The sequence below is a fragment of the Peromyscus maniculatus genome, chromosome X (assembly GCF_049852395.1).
Source record: "Peromyscus maniculatus bairdii isolate BWxNUB_F1_BW_parent chromosome X, HU_Pman_BW_mat_3.1, whole genome shotgun sequence".
Classification (NCBI taxonomy): Eukaryota; Metazoa; Chordata; class Mammalia; order Rodentia; family Cricetidae; genus Peromyscus; species Peromyscus maniculatus.
In genome coordinates this window covers 18,557,705-18,576,835 of record NC_134875.1, presented here as the reverse complement: position 1 = coordinate 18,576,835, position 19,131 = coordinate 18,557,705, and the positions used below count along the sequence as shown (strand labels likewise).

Below are 19,131 nucleotides of genomic sequence, written 5' to 3'. Positions count from 1 at the left end.
ACTTAAAATGAAGTATTTATTAATTTAATGGTTTTCTCAATATTCTCAGCTTTAAAAATTAATCATAGCTAATTAATTAGTAATTGTACTAGAGACTGAAACTAGGGCTTTATGTGTTCAAAGCAGGTGCTCCATCACTGAGTTTTATCCACAGCTCTCTTTTTTACTTTTACTTTTGAGACAGCTTCAGTAAATTACATAAACTGCTCTCGAATTTGCAATCCTCCTATCTCTGCTTCCTGAGTAACTGAGATTTTAGGCATATACCTGGATGTTTGGCTTCAGGATGCTTTTAAAAATGTAATCAGCTAAGCTTTATAATAATAAAGGTTGTCATTTATTTCTTTTGGTTTATCCTAAATACAACCAACATGCATATTTTTAAAAGATGCATGCTTGAACGGTTAGTTAATAGAATTTTATATGACATACTATGAAGACATATTTGAAGAGGCGTCTTTAGAGTTTCAAAGGCAAGGACATATTTGAGTCTGTCATTTTCTAGTATATGATGTATTTAGTGGCATTTATGGCATTTACAAATCTTTCATCTCTAAAATGACAATTTAAATGTGTGTAGGGATATTGATGAGCCTCAAGTAAGAACTTAGTTATGTAAACAGATAAACATGGGTATGTGGCTGTACTTGTATCAAGAGAAGATGGGGCTCAAATCTGAAACCATGTTAGTAAGAGATTACTTTTAGTACTATGTGGATGGATGGAGGCTTGGAATAAAGAGTTTAAAGGCTGGCCAGCTATGGTGGTGCACCCCTTTAATCCCAGCACTTGGGAGGCAGAAGCAGGCAGATCTCTATGAGCCTGCTCCACATAGTGAGTTCCAGGACAGCCAGAGTTATGTAGAGAGGGAGAGGAGACAGGGAGGGGCAAGGAAGTGGGGAGAGAGAGAGAGAAGAAAAAAAATCAAAGAATTGTTTTATAGTCTTTTGTATAGATTTGGACTAATCTTTTTCTATGTAATATTAAAATTTAAATCTTGTGCTTATTTTTAGGTCTCCTCATATGTACTACCTGTTTGCCTTCCTTTTCTTATCCTTTTTAATTATTCTGATTTCCTGTTCAGAAGTCACAGTTCTGCTATGCTATTTTCGGCTGTGTGCTGAGGTAAATATTACACAGATATTAATGTTACTTAAGTGTTCTAAACTTACATTATTGGAAGTAGAGTGTGTACTCAGAAGGGTATTGAAATAAATAGTAACTTCATGATTTTTACTACTTGGAATAAGTTTTATATTATGCTTTCCTAATGATATATTTTGACTTTGATGTAGCTACTGAGTGCTAGTTTTGATGCAAGATTTAAAAAGAAAGCAATTTCTCTTTGAGTGGTTTCTATAATTTCTGCTTGTTATTCAGTTAACATTGAAAAAATATTGCAGTTGGGGGGGCTGGTTTGAGTTTAAAAATATGGTGGTAGGTGACTAATTTTAGTTTAGACATGTAAAAGACCTAGTATAGTGATTAAAAAAAATAATTAAAGGTTTCTTTGGAGCATCAGCTGGGATTGAATTTTGTGGAATTGAGGTTCTTGTTGCAGGTCTTTTTCGCTTCTTCTAACATATTACTGTAAATAGTTCTTTTTATTTCATCCTCATTTTTTTTCTCTTTGATAATACTTGAATGACTGGTGGTGTAGTAAACTGTTATTTATTTTCTGTCTCTCTTTTTAAAATGACTTTATTTATTTATTTATACTTGTTTGGTATGTGTGTATACCCTTTTAATTGCTAAGACATCTCTCTAGCCTCACATTGTTTCAGGGTTAGCACTAGGGCTAGGTCAAATTTCATAAATCATCATCTTTTTGTAGTTAAATGTCAGTGTCTGAAGGTTACAAGGAATAGTTAAGAGAATGATTATAATACTTGTTGCTTTGCAGCATTTTGTTCTTGAGCTATAGATATAAAATATATAATTAAATATGTATTGTACTTAGCTACTGATAAATTCTCTGGTGCATTTTATCTCAAAGAGAATGTGTAACAATCGCTAATGAGCCTAAAGAAACAAGCATATTGTGGGTATATTTTTATTTCTTAGAAGATATTTGGAGCATCTTAAACCTCAATAATCAAATAGAAGAACTCATGATACCAAACATCAGCAAACATGGTAAAGTTTATTACAGAGAAAAGACACACGTCACAGTGAACAAGGGAAAAAGACATAGTTCATGGGGCATGGCAAGACCAGGCTGCATATTGATCTCAGTCATGTCCTCCACGGATCCTGAATTTAGTCAGTGAAAGAAAATCCCACCGGCTTTAAGGTCCATCTTAAATTTCTACAGTACTTCATCTTGCATCTGACCTAAGGCACCTCTAGACATAGTATAACATTTTTTAAATAATGAGCTTTTTTTCTATCTTTAATTTTTTACAATTTTAAACATTTCTCCTTTCCCCTTTCTCCCTGAATACCCTCCCATTTACCTCTCCTTGTTTTCTTTCAAATTTGTAGCCTCTTTTAAAAATTGTTTTAGCATGCATATATGTATGTATGTATGTACATATAAATCCTTTAACCTAACCTGCTCAGTCTGTATAATGTTATTTGTACGCATGTTTTCAGAGCTAACCATTTGGTATGAAATAACCAATTGGTGCACTCACTCTTCCTGGGGAAAGACTGTTTCCCCCATTCTTAGTGTTTCTTGGTTATCTTTGTGTAGGGTTGAGGCCTAATGGGCTCCCCTCCCCCATCCACTTTGGCATGTCTATGAAACTTCTCTTTGCAAAAGATGGAGAACACTACAGCAAATCACATCAATTAAAATGTAGTTGTGGAGCCCAGTCCTAATAGATACATCTACAAAACACTCTTGTGCCTAAGGCTCAGCAAACACTGGGGAAGAGGCTGACAGAAAGATTGTAAGAGCCAGAGGACCAGGGAGTTTGCTGTGAGATTGTGTCTCTTAATAATGTCAGAAGCTACACCCACAAAGCCTCACGACATGACTGCCCAATCATGAGCTTTTCCTTTATCTATATAATGTATTTGTTCATATTTATGCCGTAACTCTTTCTTGTGTGCCCGCGCCACTCCTGTTGATATCCTTCTTCCCAACTAGTTCCCCTTTTACTGTCATATCTTTTCTTTTTGGTAACCCATAGAGATTAGTTAAGGTTTCTTACAGGAGCATGGGTGAGGGATTATTTATAGGAACATGGCTGACTTACCAGTGGTTATACCACTGAAGAAAATACCTCTACATTTTCTAGCAATCTTTAACTTCATTTATATACTTGGTGAGGGTGGGAACTTATGATCCCTTCCCTTCTGTGATAAAATGTTAAGAGTTCCAGTGTTGTACATGTCTATAAGACGAATTGCTAAATGGTCTTATTAATAAAAAAACCCAGATCCAGATATTGGGGTGAAAGCTGGAAGATCAGAGAAACAGAACAGGCCACAGCCAACCTCACCTTACCAACTGCTCAGCCTCCGGAGCGAGACTTCCTGTTTACTCATGCCTTATATACCTTTCTGTGCCCTGCCATCTTCCTTCCTTCCTAGTGCTGGGATTAAAGGCGTATGTGCTTTCCAAATACTTGGTAGCAAAGGTATGAGATCTTAAGTGCTGGGATTAAACGTGTGTGCCACCACTGCCTGGCTCTGTTTCCAGTGTGGCCTTAAAATCACAGAGATCCAGACAGATTTCTGCCTCTCAGAGTGATAGGATTTAAGGTGTGTGCCACCATGCCTGTTTGGTGGCTGGCTCTGTTCTCTGATTCTCAGATAAGTTTTATTAGGGTGCACAAATAAAATATCACCACATTTCTCCTTTTTTGTATAAAATAAAAAAAATTATAGCTAATATAAGAAAAATTATATTCAATAAATACAATAACTATATACAATATATACAGGCAATAAATGCATCGACAATGTCTAGTCCATTTGCATTTGACAAATTCAGCAAAAATACTCCATTATCTATTGTATTTTGTTGAGTCCAAAATGTATCTAATTCACTTTCTATCCTAACTTGTATTACCAAACAAAAACTATCTTTTGATGTCTTTCAAACTTATACACTTTACACCTCTTAGTGAGTTATTTTTCTAAATTTGTTAACAAGGAAAGCTATAACTATAACCATCTAATCTTCAGCTTCTTCAGAGACCTAAGAAGGAAATAATATTACCTAGTTAAACAGGAAGTACAAAAATGTGACTTTCAAAAAATGTGAGTTATGACAGAAACAGCTGGCTTCCTGGACAGTCACCTGAGGTTTCTCTGCAATGTTTGGGCATCCATTCTTCGGCCTACAGGCCTAGCATATCTGACAGACTCATCTGTGAAGCAGGATTTCTAAAAAGCTTTCCGACCTTGTCTTGGCAAGAATCTGCAGTCCTTTCTTTTGTGTCCTGCTTGTCCATTTTAGACATCATACTGTCAGCAGTCGAGGCAAGGGCACTTTCTTGCCCAGTGGCTAACTTTTGCCACAGTGAAAGTAAACTCCATATGCAGTTTCTTCAATGCCCATCATCTTATTTGAAGTAGATTGGTGCTGCAAGGAGCAGGCATGTCTCATAGTCATAAAAAATTGTTATTAAAACATCTTAAATGCCATATTCTGTAGATCAGAGAATTCAGAAAGTGTTTAAAGATGATCTGTCTATCTAAAATATATCTCTGTTTGACCTTGAAAACATACCTAATATGACTACACATGTCTGGTGCTGATAATCACTGTTCTAAGAGTTCAAGAGTGCAGTGACCATGTCATGGACAATAGAAAGCACTCCACAATACTCTGCTCCTTCCTCCGACTGTTATTTTTTTATGCTCCCTATTCTCATGTCACCTGAGACTCAGAGGTAAGCTTATATAGGTGTCACATTAGGGCTAAACAATACGGATTCTTGCCACTACTATTGGTTGCCCACTAATATTAGTTATTTGGTCATAGGATATAGATAAATCGAGCTGAAACTGACCTCGAACCTCCCTACCTGTTGTCTGGTGCTTATAGCAGTGAAAGAGGATAGAGAGACTGCTGAAGGAGAATTTTCATTAGCAGTCTTACTTAGCTATAGACCCTTCATGTTATAATATCAAACAGGCAGGAAGGGCATATGCCCATTAGTGCAATAGTGGCAAGTAACCAATTAATTTTTATTGGATCTGAGATATTCTCAACAGGAGGAAATTCATGTTTGGTATAATAAGCTTAGTCAACATCCTATTTGGTCAGATCATTGACTGTAGTGGGGAAGCCATTGCTACTATTTTCCTTACTGGGAAAGATGTGCCTGACATAATTCCTCCTGAATATTTTTATTATCATTGATCAGTGCTGCTGTCAGCTTTGGTCAGAGAGACTTAGTTTTTGTAGTAGATGGTGGTTACTACAGAGACTCCAAACTGGGCACAGCATAACTCATGTCAGTAAAGGAAGCTGAGTTGAATGCCTTCCAAGGCTGAGACAGTCTTAAAATAGCATTCTTGAATTGTAACTCCATGCTTAAGAGGACACATGTGATATCCCTGGAAACAGAATTTACAGTAGCTAGAGCATCTCAAACATGACATAATTATGTGTTTTATTAATTTGCTTATGAAACTTCAATGTTTATTTATAGTTTTAGAAATTTTTATTTTATTATTTATGTGTATGGCTGTTTTACCTGCATGTGTGCCTGTGCACCGTGTTTGCAGTATCTGCAGAGGTGAGAAAAGGGCCTCAGATTCTCCGGAACTGGAGTTAGATGGGATGGTGAGCCACCACGTGGGTGCTGGGAATCAAACCTGGAGCCTCTGCAAGTGCAGCCAGTGCTCTTTACTACTGAGCCCTCTCTCCCGCCACTACATTTTACTACTTTTAATTAATAATGTTAGAGTCCATGTTCTGTTATAAAACTAATTGCTTATCCATTTATAGCTAACATTTCACCTGAGTATTTTTTTTATATTTTTACAGGATTGTGGTTGGTGGTGGAGAGCCTTTTTGACCAGCAGTTTTACATCTTTTTATATTTTTGTATATGCAATTCATTACTTCTTTAGCAAACTTCAAGTCACTGGCATCGGAAGTACCTTTATGTACTTTGGGTACACATTGATCCTAGTGTTAGTTTTCTTCCTTTTCACAGGTAAGTGACAACAGAATTATGTAGTATATTTTAGATTCTCTAAAGAGTCTTAGAGACATTTGTAATCTAGTAAATGTCAATTAACCATTAGAAGAAGGAATATGGAACAAAGTCACCATGTTCATTCATATGTTTTCATCATCAAAGGTTGTGAGGCCTGAGATGTACCTTACATATTTCATTGTAAGATTTTTCCTTGTGCATAATTATAATCAGCAGGGATGCGTTCTGAACCACAGAATGGGTTAAATGTAATCAACTTTGAATAGACTCCAAGTACACAAATTAACAGATTCAAATTCCTTTTGAATTATTAAAATTAGATTAATTATTTGGTCATATGAGCAATTTAATGTCAAGGACAAGTTGTATATTCTTGTAAGGATTAGTAAGTTGACAGTTATTATTTTGGTTCAAATGTGGTTCAAATGCTTAGTGCTTGAATCACGTGAAAAAGTGAAATGTCTTATAAAATGGCCTAGTTGAAGATATAAAGAAGTTGCAGGGGCATTAGACCTTCTCAACACAAAAGAATGTTTTAACTTGCCTCATTAAATTTGGGTTTTAGTAGCTTAGATTATATCATTTATATAAGACAGATTGGAAAACTTAAGTATTCTCCCAGAGTTAGCATTCATTCAGGTTCAGGAAATACATAAAATGAAAACTGGGAGCTGGGGAAGTGGGTCAGTGTCTAAAGCATAAGGACCTGAGTACAGATGTTAGTCCAGTATCATCATCACAGGGAGCTTGGTGGCATGTATGGTGCAGGAGAAGTAGCTGAGACCTCTACATTCTGATGCAAGGCAACAGGCAGAGAGAGAGAGAGAGAGAGAGAGAGAGAGAGAGAGAGAGAGAGAGAGAGAGACAGAGACAGAGAGAGACAGAGACACAGAGAGAGACAGAGAGACACACAGAGAGAGACAGACCGACAGAGACAGAGAGAGACAGACCGACAGACCGACAGACAGACAGAGACAGATAGACAGACAGACAGAGATAGAAAGACAGTGGGTCTGGCATGAGCTTTTGAAATCTCAAAGCCCATCCCCTGGTGACATACTTACTCCAACAAGACCATACTTCCTCCAGCAAGGACATACCTCTTAATCCTTCCAGTCCTTTCAAAGAGTTTCACTTCCTGCTGACTAAGCATTCAAATATTGAGTCTATAGGACCATTCTCATCCACTCTGTCACAACACACATGGTTGTATATACTGCACACATAGGTACACACACACAAATATGAACAATCCATCATAAAAGGCAAACCTTATTTGATAAACTAGGCATCTTTTAAAAGTATATCTAAAACTTGGATTACTTTTGTTATACTGCTGGAACCATCTCCTTAGTAAAGACGTTTTAGGGCACCTGTCACCACTTAGCTACCAGAAGTTCTATCCACAAAGGAAGGCCAGAGCACTTTCATCATTGTACTCTAACTCAATTCTGCATGTTATTTTCTTTTACCTTTTCCCCCTAAAGTATGCAAACAGGGTCAAGGAGTGTAGCTCAGTGGCAGAGCACTTGAGTAGCATGCTCAAGACCAACTTTGATTTTAGTCCCCAGCAGTACAAGAAAAAGCATTATGCATATGAATCATAAGTATAGGTTGATGTGTTATCATAAAATGAAACACCATTGTAATTAGCACCCACATGGATCAGCAATACCTGATCATCAGCTCTGGAGCTGCAGCTGGGCCTCTTTCAACTCACTTTCTATAAGTGCAACTACTAGCCTGACTTTCAATAGCAGAGATCAATATGTCCTCATTTTCAATATAGAAGTATGTACATGCATCCAGAATAAACTCTTTTATGTTTGGTTTCTTTAGCAGCTGCTTTCTTCCAGTATTGTTTGTGAGACTGATCATGTCTGTGGATGGAATTTGAGACCCTCATATATCTTGTTTTGGATCATCCCATCCCTCCCCATGAGTTACTGGGTTATATATTTATTAGATATATTAGATACAGAGTAGTTTCCCCATATTCAGGCGATACCAGTCTAAGACCCTAAGTGAATGCCTGAAACCATATATAGTACTGGATCATATATATATATTTGTGTGTGTGTGTGTGTGTACACAGCGTTTCTTTATACCTACAGCTCTGTAATAATTTACAAATTGGCACAGTAAGAGATTAGCAGTACTTGATGATAAAATAGAAAAATTTAACCCATTCGCAGTAATGTTATATGACTATGATGTCTCACTTTCTCCCCAAGTAACTTTTGTACTATACTCTTTCTTTTTGTGATGATGTGAGATGATACAATGCCTACCTGGTGAGGTAAAGTAAATTATGTAGACATTTTGATAAGACCTTATGTGCAAGTATTACTTGAACACAAACACTGTGTTTTGATAGCTGTCCTGAAACTGAGACAGCTACTAAGTAGTTAATAAGGTAGTGAATATACACACTACAGTAGACAAGGGGATAGATCAGCCTAGACAGAATTGAGACAAAGATGTAAAATTTTGTCATGCTATTCAGAATGGCACACAATTTCCGATTTATGAATTGTTTTTGAAATTTTCTACTCAATATTTTTGGATCATTGTTGATTCATGCCTGGTTTTTTATGTGTATGTTTTTGTTTTTGTTTGTTTGTTTTGAGACAGGGTTTCTCTGTGTAACAGCTCTTGTTGTCCTGGAACTTGCTTTGTAGACCAGGCCTGCCTCTGCCTCCCAAATGCTGGGATTAAAAGCATGTGCCACCAAGCCTGGCTTTTTATATGGATGCTGGGATCAAACTCAAATCCTCATGTTTAGGTAACTAAAAACAAACAAACAAAGCCTAGCGAGACCACAGATAAGGGGCATTTACCAGACAAAGCATAATCACTTCTGCCTTTTTTTATTTCATTAACAAGTACTTTGACTCACATTGCCTTTCCCTGGGAACCTTATTACAAGAGCTGCTGTTTTTCCTTCCAAAATAGATGTAGTACTGAATAGTCATATTGTCTAATAAATCTTCCTCCCCATTGGTGTCTCTACCATCTGCATTCTTGGCTCTCTGTTAATCATAGTATGCTGAACAGTGACTCTCAATGATAAACAGTGAACTCTTTTTGAAAAGATTTTATTTATTTTACGTGTGCAGGTGTTTTGCCTGCATGTATGTTTGAATACCACATGTGTGCAGTTCCCATGGAGGCTAGAGATGGTGTCAGGTCCTCTGGAACTAGAGTTACAGATACACTGTTAGCAACTTTGTGGCTGCTGGCATTTAAACCTGGGTTCTCTGAAAGAGCAACCAGTGTTATTACTACTAAACTGTCTCTCCAATTCTTGACAAAGTAAATAGATTTTCTCTTGTACATTCCTTGGCTTCACTAGCATTACTCAAACCTATTCTGTGAAATTCAACATCTCCATTTCCCCCTATGCCCTACTCTGTGCTTTCTGCTTGCCTTTCTTCTGTCATCTGACTCCAACTTTATTGCCATTTTAATCCTTTGATCCTTTCTTTCTGTACTTTTACCTTTTAGAGCTCATTCACTCTCATTGCTCTCCTCACTGCTCACTGCTCTCCATTCTGTTATCTTTATCACCAACTGTATTTTGAGCAATTGCATGTCATAGTGGTACTTCACATCCCACACATGTCTCCTAACTTCAGTTAGTGTCCCCTTTTCTCCAAGCTATGCATCTTAATCTTTTTCTCTCTCTTCACTGCTGAACCTTTGGCCCATTTGATCTCATATAGATCTTGTGCATGTAATCACAGCCATTATAAGTTCATGATTATGATAACCATGTCATATACAGAAGATGCAATTTCACAGCATTCTTCCCTATCTCATGTGTTCCCTAAACAACTGAAATCCCCTCGAGAACTGGACCTGTTATGCCTGTTCAAGACTATCATTCTTGAATTGCATAGAGCATGGAAGACAGGAAATACTATCATGTTACCATGTTTCTATATCCATTTTAATATTAAATCACAAGTGTGAGAACTGTCTTGTGAATTGTGGTTACCAACCAGATCATAGAAAAGTTATTAGATCATAAAGTGTGATTTTTGCATCTCTTTTCCAAGACTGTTCTTTTTGGAGCTCTGTCTGCCAGCATTATCTTAAATGGCATATATATATATATATGTGTGTGTGTGTGTGTGTGTGTGTGTGTGTGTGTGTGTGTGTGTGTGTGTCCGTCCTTGCACAGCCTTGGTGCAGTGGGAAGGGGCTTGGACCTGCCTAGGCTCAGTGAGCTGGGCTCTGCTGACTCCCCATGGGAGACCTCGATTTGGGGGATGTGGGGATGTGCGATGGCTTGGGAAAGAGGGCTGGGGGGTGGGAGGAGAAAGGAGGGGGGTCTGTGGATAGCATGAGTAGTGAGTAGAAAATTTATAATAAAGAAAAATAAAATAAAAAATAAATTTAACAAAAAAATATATATGTGTGTGTATGTGTGTGTGTGATATTTTTTCCTTCCCTTAACTTCTCAAATATCCTTCCCCACTCCCAGCCACCCAATTTTATGTTCTTTTTTCTTTAAAAGAAATGAACCAAACCAAAACATACACACAACAAAAAAACCTGGAGTCCAGTTTCTGTTTGCCTATTACTTCCTTAGCATGTGGCCTGTGCTGGAGTGTGGTTGATATACCCAGTGTCTTTCCATTGAAGAAAACTGATTTTCCCTCTCCCAGCAGCTATAAAGTGAAAATAGCTTATTGGTTAGGGGTAAGACCTTGTGTTCATGTCCCCTTCTTCATGTCAGGATTTTTTCTAGCTTAAACTTGTGCAGTTCTTGGATATGCTTTCCTGGTCCCTGTGAGTTCATCTGTGCATCAACACTGTTGTTTCTTGAAAATTCTGTTTCCTTAGAGTCATCCACTACCCCTGGCTTTTACAGTATTTCTGCCTCCTCTTCTGCATAAATTCATGAGTCTTAAGAGGAGAGGTGTAATAAAGACGTCCTATTTAGGGAAGAGTAATATAAAGTCTCTCACTCTCTGTATATTGTCCAGTTCAGGGCCTCCGTCATAATTGTCATTGACTGCAAGAAGAAACTTCTCTGATGAAGACTGAGTGATGCACTGATCTGTGGGTATAGAAATATGTATGCCATTAGGAATTGTTTTATTGCCATTTCATTTTCTCTAGGGCCTATGACCTATCTAGTCTTAGGTTCTTGGCCTTATTAATAGTGCCGGGTATTAATTAGTTCTCTTTCATGGAACATGCCTCCATAAAAAGGGGGATTGGTTACTCCCATAACATTCATGCTACTATTGCACCAGTGGGTATATCATGCAGTCATGTCACCATTGTAGTTCTTAGGGTTCATATCTAGGTGAGATTAATGATTATATTTTTACTATAGTACATAGTATTTTCCAGCACTATCTATGAATGGTTGTCAGTAGAGGTGAAGTTTCTTTGGTGCTTGAATTCATTCACAGCATAACAGGATATATAGGACTTCATCTTTCAATATTAAGCATTGTGGCTATAAGAAGATACTTTATATACTAAGAATTTCACACTCTCAGGAAGAGATAGGAACAGAGACAGAGACAGGGATGGGCAGACAGGCAGATACTGATTTAATCCAGTGAGGTTTCTTCCTTGTGCAACTTATTTTTTTCCTTCCTTTGGATTATTTCCTTAAGATAGTCTTTGAAATGGAATGACAGAGTCAAACACTTTTATGCTTCCTTATGCTTTCTGCAATCAGCAGAACACTGATTTCAGTCTTGGCTGATGCTGAGTATTACTGGTAAAACAAAGCAGTTTCCTAGTTTTTTCATTAACTATTTCATGCATATTATCATAGACTGGTATTCCATTGTTTTCTATTGTTTTTGAAACCAGGGGAAGTGATGTGCTCTGTGGCTTGTGTTCTTTCATCCATTTTTCATTTGTTAGTAGACTTAAGATATATAATAATAAGTCAAAAGACTCAAGGAACTGGGAGAAGGAGGATAAAACAATATTCTAAGAAATGGTAGTAGGAAAGAAACTTTGTATTTTACAAAGACAAATGAATATCAGTCAAAGTTGAAGGACTTATCCAAATTCTTTACTAGTCTTTGTCTTAAACATGTGCATTAAATATTTTATTTTGAGTTCCTTAGAATATTAGTGACAAGAATGAAGAAAATACATTTTTCTTTACACAATGCAGCTATAAGTATTGATTAGGTCTTCTGAAATTTTGGTTTCAGTGAAATAGTATAGGACTTGAGACTCTTCATGTATATTTGATGTGAAGTAGTGTATACAATCCTAACTATTCTTAACTGAACAATCTTAATGGCTGATATTATTTGTATCCCATTTTGTTTGGGTGAATTTAAGTTTTAGAAAATTAATGGAAATGATATATTCCTATTTTGATATAATAGATGTAAGGTCAAAATAACTAATTAAGAACCAATATTTGAGCTTCCTTGTCTTGCAGCCTAAGTTGTAATGTATAGCTCTCATTAGTATCACTGCATATGCAAGAAGACTGAGGCCCAGTTAGTGTGATAAACACAAGAGAAGCCCTTATAGGGAACACTCAGTTCGTGGCTGTGCTTCATAACACTTTACATAGAGGTCATAATCAGAGACACAGAAGTTAGGGCTCTCTTACTGGGAGTGATTTGTTCAAGGTCATTCATTAGTACATGGTGGGACTACAATTCATTCAAACTGTGATTGGTTTGATTCCACAGTTTATTCTCTCATATTACAACTCTCTATGTCTTCTTCAAGAAAGAGACATGCTCTTTAATATGGAGGCCAAATCAACAATCAAAGAATTCTTATGTTATTTACTTTATGGTCTTCCATTTGACCATGTGGCCTACTCTTGATTGTAAGAAGTAAGACCTGGTACATGTAAAGCAATATGGATATTACCCTAAAGGATATATGATAACAATGGAATATCTCAAGTTTTCCCCATGCCATTCAACTCAATATATCATATAAAAATGGAGGTTGGAGATATGGCTCCATGGTTAAGAGTATTAACTATTCTTTCAGAGAACTCAGACTTGGTTCCCAGTACTCACATGAAGAGTTACAACTTTCTCTAACTCCAGTTTCAAGGGATCTGATGCCTTCTTCTTGCCTCTATGGGTACTGCATGCATATAATATACAAGCATACATGTAGGCAAAACACCCATACACATAAAATTAAAAATGCAAGTACATTATTTCCATTTTCTACATTGTTCTAGGATAGGGGCCATCAAGGACTAGGATAAACCTTGAATAACTGCATAAAGTCTTCAATTCCAGGCTAGTTTGATTTCCACTTATATTTATGAACCAAAGAAAGTGTTAGGTTTTATAAGCCAAGACACAAATGTCTGTATTCTCATGAGTATGGAAAATATTTAGATCATGTTATTTCTATCAATACATATAGTTACATCCCTACTCCAGTTCTGAAACTTGTACTGGCCAGTATTCTGGTTTTGAATATGATACTGAAAAGACTGAATGTCAGGACACATTCTGCTTTTCCCAAAGTGAGTATATATGCTGGCATTCTTAGACTGTTATGTATTTCACACTCTGTGAAACTCACATCAGTGATGGGTTCTGCCCACTACTACCTATAGTTTTTTCCTGTCTCACTGCTGTTAGTTCTTTGCTGTCTTTCTGTACAAAGTGGTTTCTGGTCATTTTAGCCCATTTTGATACCTCCACCTCAGAGCAGTCAAGGAAAGAACTAGTCTTGCATTCCATCTCTGCTGCTTATTGGCTGTGTATTCTAAGGCAAGTTGCTTTATGTATCTGAGCATTTCTGGGTCTAGAGAAAGTGTTTTATAAGCACCGAATTGAATGTGGTAGTAGGGAATGAGGGCTCCCAAAATCCTCTTCTCTAAACAGGTTTTTTTCCTTTACCTCATTGTGAAATGGCTGCAGTTTCTATTTTTCTCCTCATGTCTTAATTCCATGTCTCAAGATCTGTAATTAGTAGGTCTTGGATATTAATTTCCTCAGTGACTGCAGAAAGACTCCTTGAAGGTTTGTTTGTATTGAATTTTGAATGAGAGACTTTCCAGCTGTGTTAGTTAGCTAGCTTCTCAGAAGTCCTTTGTAAAATATACATTTGTGATAACACCAGGAAATTTCTTTTTTTATTTTTTGGGGAAATTTCTATCATATTTCATAATTCTTATTTAAGTTTGAGTTTTGTTTTCAGAGACAGGGTCTCACTATGTATACAGCTTGGCATAGAACTTGCTATTTAGCCCAAGGTGACCTTGAATTCTCAGTCCTCCCTCTGCCTTGATAGAGCTAATATTATATGCATGTGCCACCATACCTTCCTCTTACCTACATTTGTTTACAAAGAAGGAAAGAAAAGGAATTGAGATAGGAAAGAAAGAAAGGATAAACAGAAAAGACAGGCTGGTTGAGAGGTTTGGAATCCTGGATTCATATATTAAAATCACCTGGAAACCTTTTAAAATATTTTTAAAATTTTTATTTACTGTATGTGTGTGTGAATGTATTTATCTGCACTATATGTGTACATAAATCTACAGAACTCAGAAGAGGTCATTACATCCCCTGGACCCAGAGTTATAGGCAGTTATGAACTATCATGTGGCTGCTAAGAACCAAACCTAGGTCGTCTGCAGGAGCAGCAAGCACTCTTAATTTCTGAGCCATCTCCCAAACCCCTCAAAATCTTGATATGCAGACTGTGTGTACCATGTCAATGGAGTCATAATTTCTGGGCTTGAAACACACAGGTAACATTTCACCAGGCATTTCCAATATGAGATCAGTGTTGAGTTTGTTTTTCCTGCTTCAGCATCCCAGACGCTGGGAATACTGGTGGGGGCCACGATGACAGCTGAACCTGATGACTTTTATTTGATTAAGTATAAATCTTGAGATTTAAAGATTCAGCAGCTTCCCTTGAAGCGGCCGTATTTGTGTTTTCAAGCAATCTTGTTTGATTTACTATGATACCTGGCTAACACAGACCTTTTGCATTTTGTTTCAGGGACAGTCGGATTTTTTTCTTGCTTCTGCTTTATTACTTCAATCTACGGAGTGATGAAAGAGGATTAATGAATTTTCCCAGATGTTTCAAAGCACATAGCCCTTGCTTTCAAACACCTCTGTATTTATGTAAATATCTGTTGAGGTACATATATATGTATGCTCTAAGTTACATTCAGTTAAAGTGTTCATAAATGCAAAATCTCACTGTCTGGCCTCAGTTTCTTTGACACAAAATAATGATTAGTGAAAGAAAATAGATTGGTAAAAAGATTGATTCTCAGTCATAGTTTCTTGAAAAGATAAACAGATTTCATTTAAAACAAACAGCCAAGGAGACACATTTTAAAAAATTAATATACATCTTTTTGTTGTTGTTGTTGTTGTTGTTTCCCCCGCATGAAGCTTGCTTTTTTCCCAATTCTGCTTTCTGATGTTAAGAGTACCTAGTTTCTCTGTCAGAACAATTGTTTCATTGGCACTATCTAACAACTTTTAGGTAAAATGCTTTTGTAACCTAAGTTGATGATACAAGATATATTATACTTTTATATCTACATGGTTGTTTTAAAAAATGTATGAATCTTAGTTTGGGTTACTATTGCTATGATGACCACCATAACCAAAAGCAAGTTGGGGAGGAACCGGTTTATTCAGCTTCTTCTTCTGCATCACAGTTCCTTATTAAAATAAGTCAGGACCAGAACTCAAGTGGGACAGGAACCTGGAGGCAGGAGCTGATGCAGAGGCCATGGAGGGATGCTGCTTACTGGCTTGCTCTTCATGGCTTGCTCAGCTGTAGCTGGAGAGCTTCTCTCCGGGTCCCGCCAAGCCCCCACAGTCCCACATCCCACTTACAAAATAAACTCACAGACGCTTGCTTATATTATTTAAACTGTTTGGCCTAATGGCTCAGGCTTCTAGCTAGCTGTTTTTATATCTTAAATTAACCCATTTCTATTAGTCTATAAGTTGCCATGTGGCTCGTGGCTTACCGGTAGCTTAACATCTTCTCATGGAGGTGGCTGGCATCATCTCTCTGCCTCAACCTTCCACTTTCCAGCCCTCTCCTCTCTTTGTCCTGCCTATACTTCCTGTCTGGCTACTGGCCAATCAGCATTTTATTTATCAACCAATAATCCACAGCACTACAGCACTCAGCCTGCTTTCTTTCTTTCTTTCTTTTTTTTTTTTTTTTTTTTTTTTTTTTTTGAGACAGGGTTTCTCTGTGTAGCTTTGCGCCTTTCCTGGAACTCACTTGGTAGCCCAGGCTGGCCTTGAACTCACAGAGATCCACCTGGCTCTGCCTCCCGAGTGCTAGGATTAAAGGCATGTGCCACCACCGCCCGGCCCTGCTTTCTTATAGAACCCAGAAACACAAGCCCAGGGATGGAACCACACACAATGGACTGGGCCCTCCCCCATCAATCACAAATTAAGAAAATGTCCTACAGGCTTGCCTATAGCCCAATCTTATAGAGGCATTCTCTCATTTGAGGCTCCCTCCTCTCTGATGACTCTAGCTTGTATCAAGTTGACATAAAACAAGCCAGTACAGTAGTTAGTTTAAATTACAGTTTACAAAAAAATATTAGATATTGCTGTTTTATTGCTCAGTCAATCCTACACATTTCCAGTTATTTGTAGTCTATCTCCTTTAACTTAAAAACATATTTGTTAGTCTATTTCTGTAATGTTCTTTGGAGGCCAGAAATGTTCAATTTTGACTTAGTTTTATGTAGATAACAAATCTTGTGAGTTAAGGTTTTTAAAATCACCTTTATTTATAAATTTCTGTGCATGTGGGAGATGGGTGTATGGGTGTCATGGAACATGTGTGGAGGTCAGAGGACAACTGAAGGAGTCAGTGATCTTCTTCTACAATGTGGGTTCCAGGGACTGAACTGAGATCATAAGTGTTTTTGTCAAGTGCCCTTATTCACTAAGCCATCTCATAAGCCTCTGTTGTCCAGCTTTATTATTATTATTATTAATACTAATATTATTATATCTTATTTTTTGTACGTGTGTGTGTGTGTGTGTGTGTGTGTGTGTGTGTGTGTGTGTTGGTATGTGCGTGACATGGCATACAAGTGGAAAATAGAGAACAACTTGTGGGAACAACTGAGAACAACTCAGTTCTCCTTCCACCATGTAGGTTCTAGGGATCAAACCCAGGTCATTGGGGTTAGTGGCAAGGCCTTTATTCACTGAGCCACATTGGTGGTCCTCAGGTATTGATTGGTTGTGACTAAATAATAGGTTATTAACTCTGGATATTGGACATTTGTATTACAAATATTCCTCAATCTTGTTTGTAGTTTTGGGGGAGCAGTCATGAAAATCATGTTTCATGTAAATTTTATTGATAAATGTCTCAATTAGGAAAACATTTGAGAAATATTCACACATACCCTTCAATTTATGAACATTCCCAAGCTACCCTAAAGCTGAAGAGTTGTTCTTGTGTGCCTGGTTCAAGGGCTCAAAGAGGTCATATTACCTTTCAGGGGAAGGGAGGCTAGACTGGAATCAGGAAGGAAGATGTGGGAGAGTTTCATGCTGAGAGAATGAGAGGGCAATTAGAAGTTGATTGGTTGACCCTTGGAAGAAAATAAGTCACTAGCTGGGTGGCATAACCTGCTTTTAAATTAGAAGGGTCTGTATTGTGGCTGATGGCAAATGAGCCTGGGTCTGTTGCAGAATTACTGGAGGAGTGGACCCAGGAGGCCACAGAAGATCTCCCAACAAATGGGAGTTTTCAGATTCCTCTTAATCTAGGGCTACGCCCTTCAGCCTGCCTAAGAAGAACTGTTTTTGTGTGAAGATCATTGGAACTTATGCCATTCTCCAAATATTCTAAACTAAATGGTGCTATTGAGCTTCAGGGAGCAAGCACTTTTCCCACCATGTTAGCTGCCTGGTAGTTTTATATAGGTTTCCATTCCCCACCCCCCACCCCCCACCCCCCACCCCCGCATTGAAGATAGTCTTCTAGAAAGGAAAATTTATTCCTTAAGCAAAAAAGTGTTGTTGCCTGAGTGATGTTCATAGATTAAGAAAAAGGCAGGTCTCATGACAACCACCTTTGAACATCTTGAAAGTGTGTAAGTCAGTATTAGCTTGGTTTTATAGTTAAATGGAGAAGAGCTCTTTAATTTTATTGAAATGGGGCTGAATAGTATTCTGAGCCTCCTTGTATGGGTTTATGAATATAACTTCAGCAGTATGAGCTCTGCAGTTCCTTATTCCACTACTAATGAGAGTATCAGGAGATAAGCTAATAGTAGGCCAAATACTTAGTCTCAAGAGGAACTAGGGGTTATTAAATATTAAACATATTAACCCACCTTATCTGCGTACTGTTTTCATATGTGATGACTGCATCAGAGTTATTACTGCTTTATGAGGCTGGGGATTGGAGAAGCATGCTTTTGCTCTTCTGTCCTATAGACCCTGGTTAATTGGGGCTGAACTGAGTGATATGAGTGTGGGTAATTAGGCTAGGTTAAACTGAAAGGTGCTGAAGGAAGTGCTCTGAGCTGAAATAAAGTATGGGCTTGAGCCTAGTGGAGGTGACTGAGGTACTGGGTAATTCTGTTTATTTATTTTTAATATTCATTCATTCATTCATTCAATGTGTCTTTTTACATCATGTATCTTGATCCCATTCATTTCCCCGTCCCTTTGCATATGTCCTCCACCCTTGCACCCCCCCCCAAATAAAACAAAATTTAAGAGAAAAAAAGGGGGGCATAAAAAAAGGAAAAAAACTTAAAAATCTTGTCATGGAAGCTATAGTGTGATACAGTGAGTCACACAGTATAACCCTTTTTATCAATTTATCTTTACTTGCAAGTGTTCATTGCAGAGTCATTGGTCTGGTTCGAGGCTTCTGGTTTCTGCTACACTATGGATGCTGGGCCCTCACTAGGACCCTTCCTGGATATCTTGTTGTTGCCCTGTATTGTACAGATCCTGCAGCTTTGGTTTTGTAGGACCAGCTCCTTTATGTACTC

The 19,131-nt window shown here is 37.6% G+C and overlaps 1 protein-coding gene across 1 annotated transcript in view; it reads left to right on the top strand.

The window, feature by feature from the left end:
• The window catches only part of LOC102925212 (transmembrane 9 superfamily member 2-like), a 75,931-nt gene extending 60,617 nt beyond the window's left edge, over positions 1-15,314 (top strand). The window contains exons 15-17 of the mRNA XM_006991989.4: positions 1,014-1,125; positions 5,951-6,122; positions 15,114-15,314. Coding sequence (XP_006992051.1) covers positions 1,014-1,125; positions 5,951-6,122; positions 15,114-15,181 — 352 coding nt within the window. The 3' untranslated portion in view covers positions 15,182-15,314. The remainder of the gene's footprint in view (positions 1-1,013; positions 1,126-5,950; positions 6,123-15,113) is intronic.
• The last annotated feature ends 3,817 nt before the right edge of the window (positions 15,315-19,131 follow it).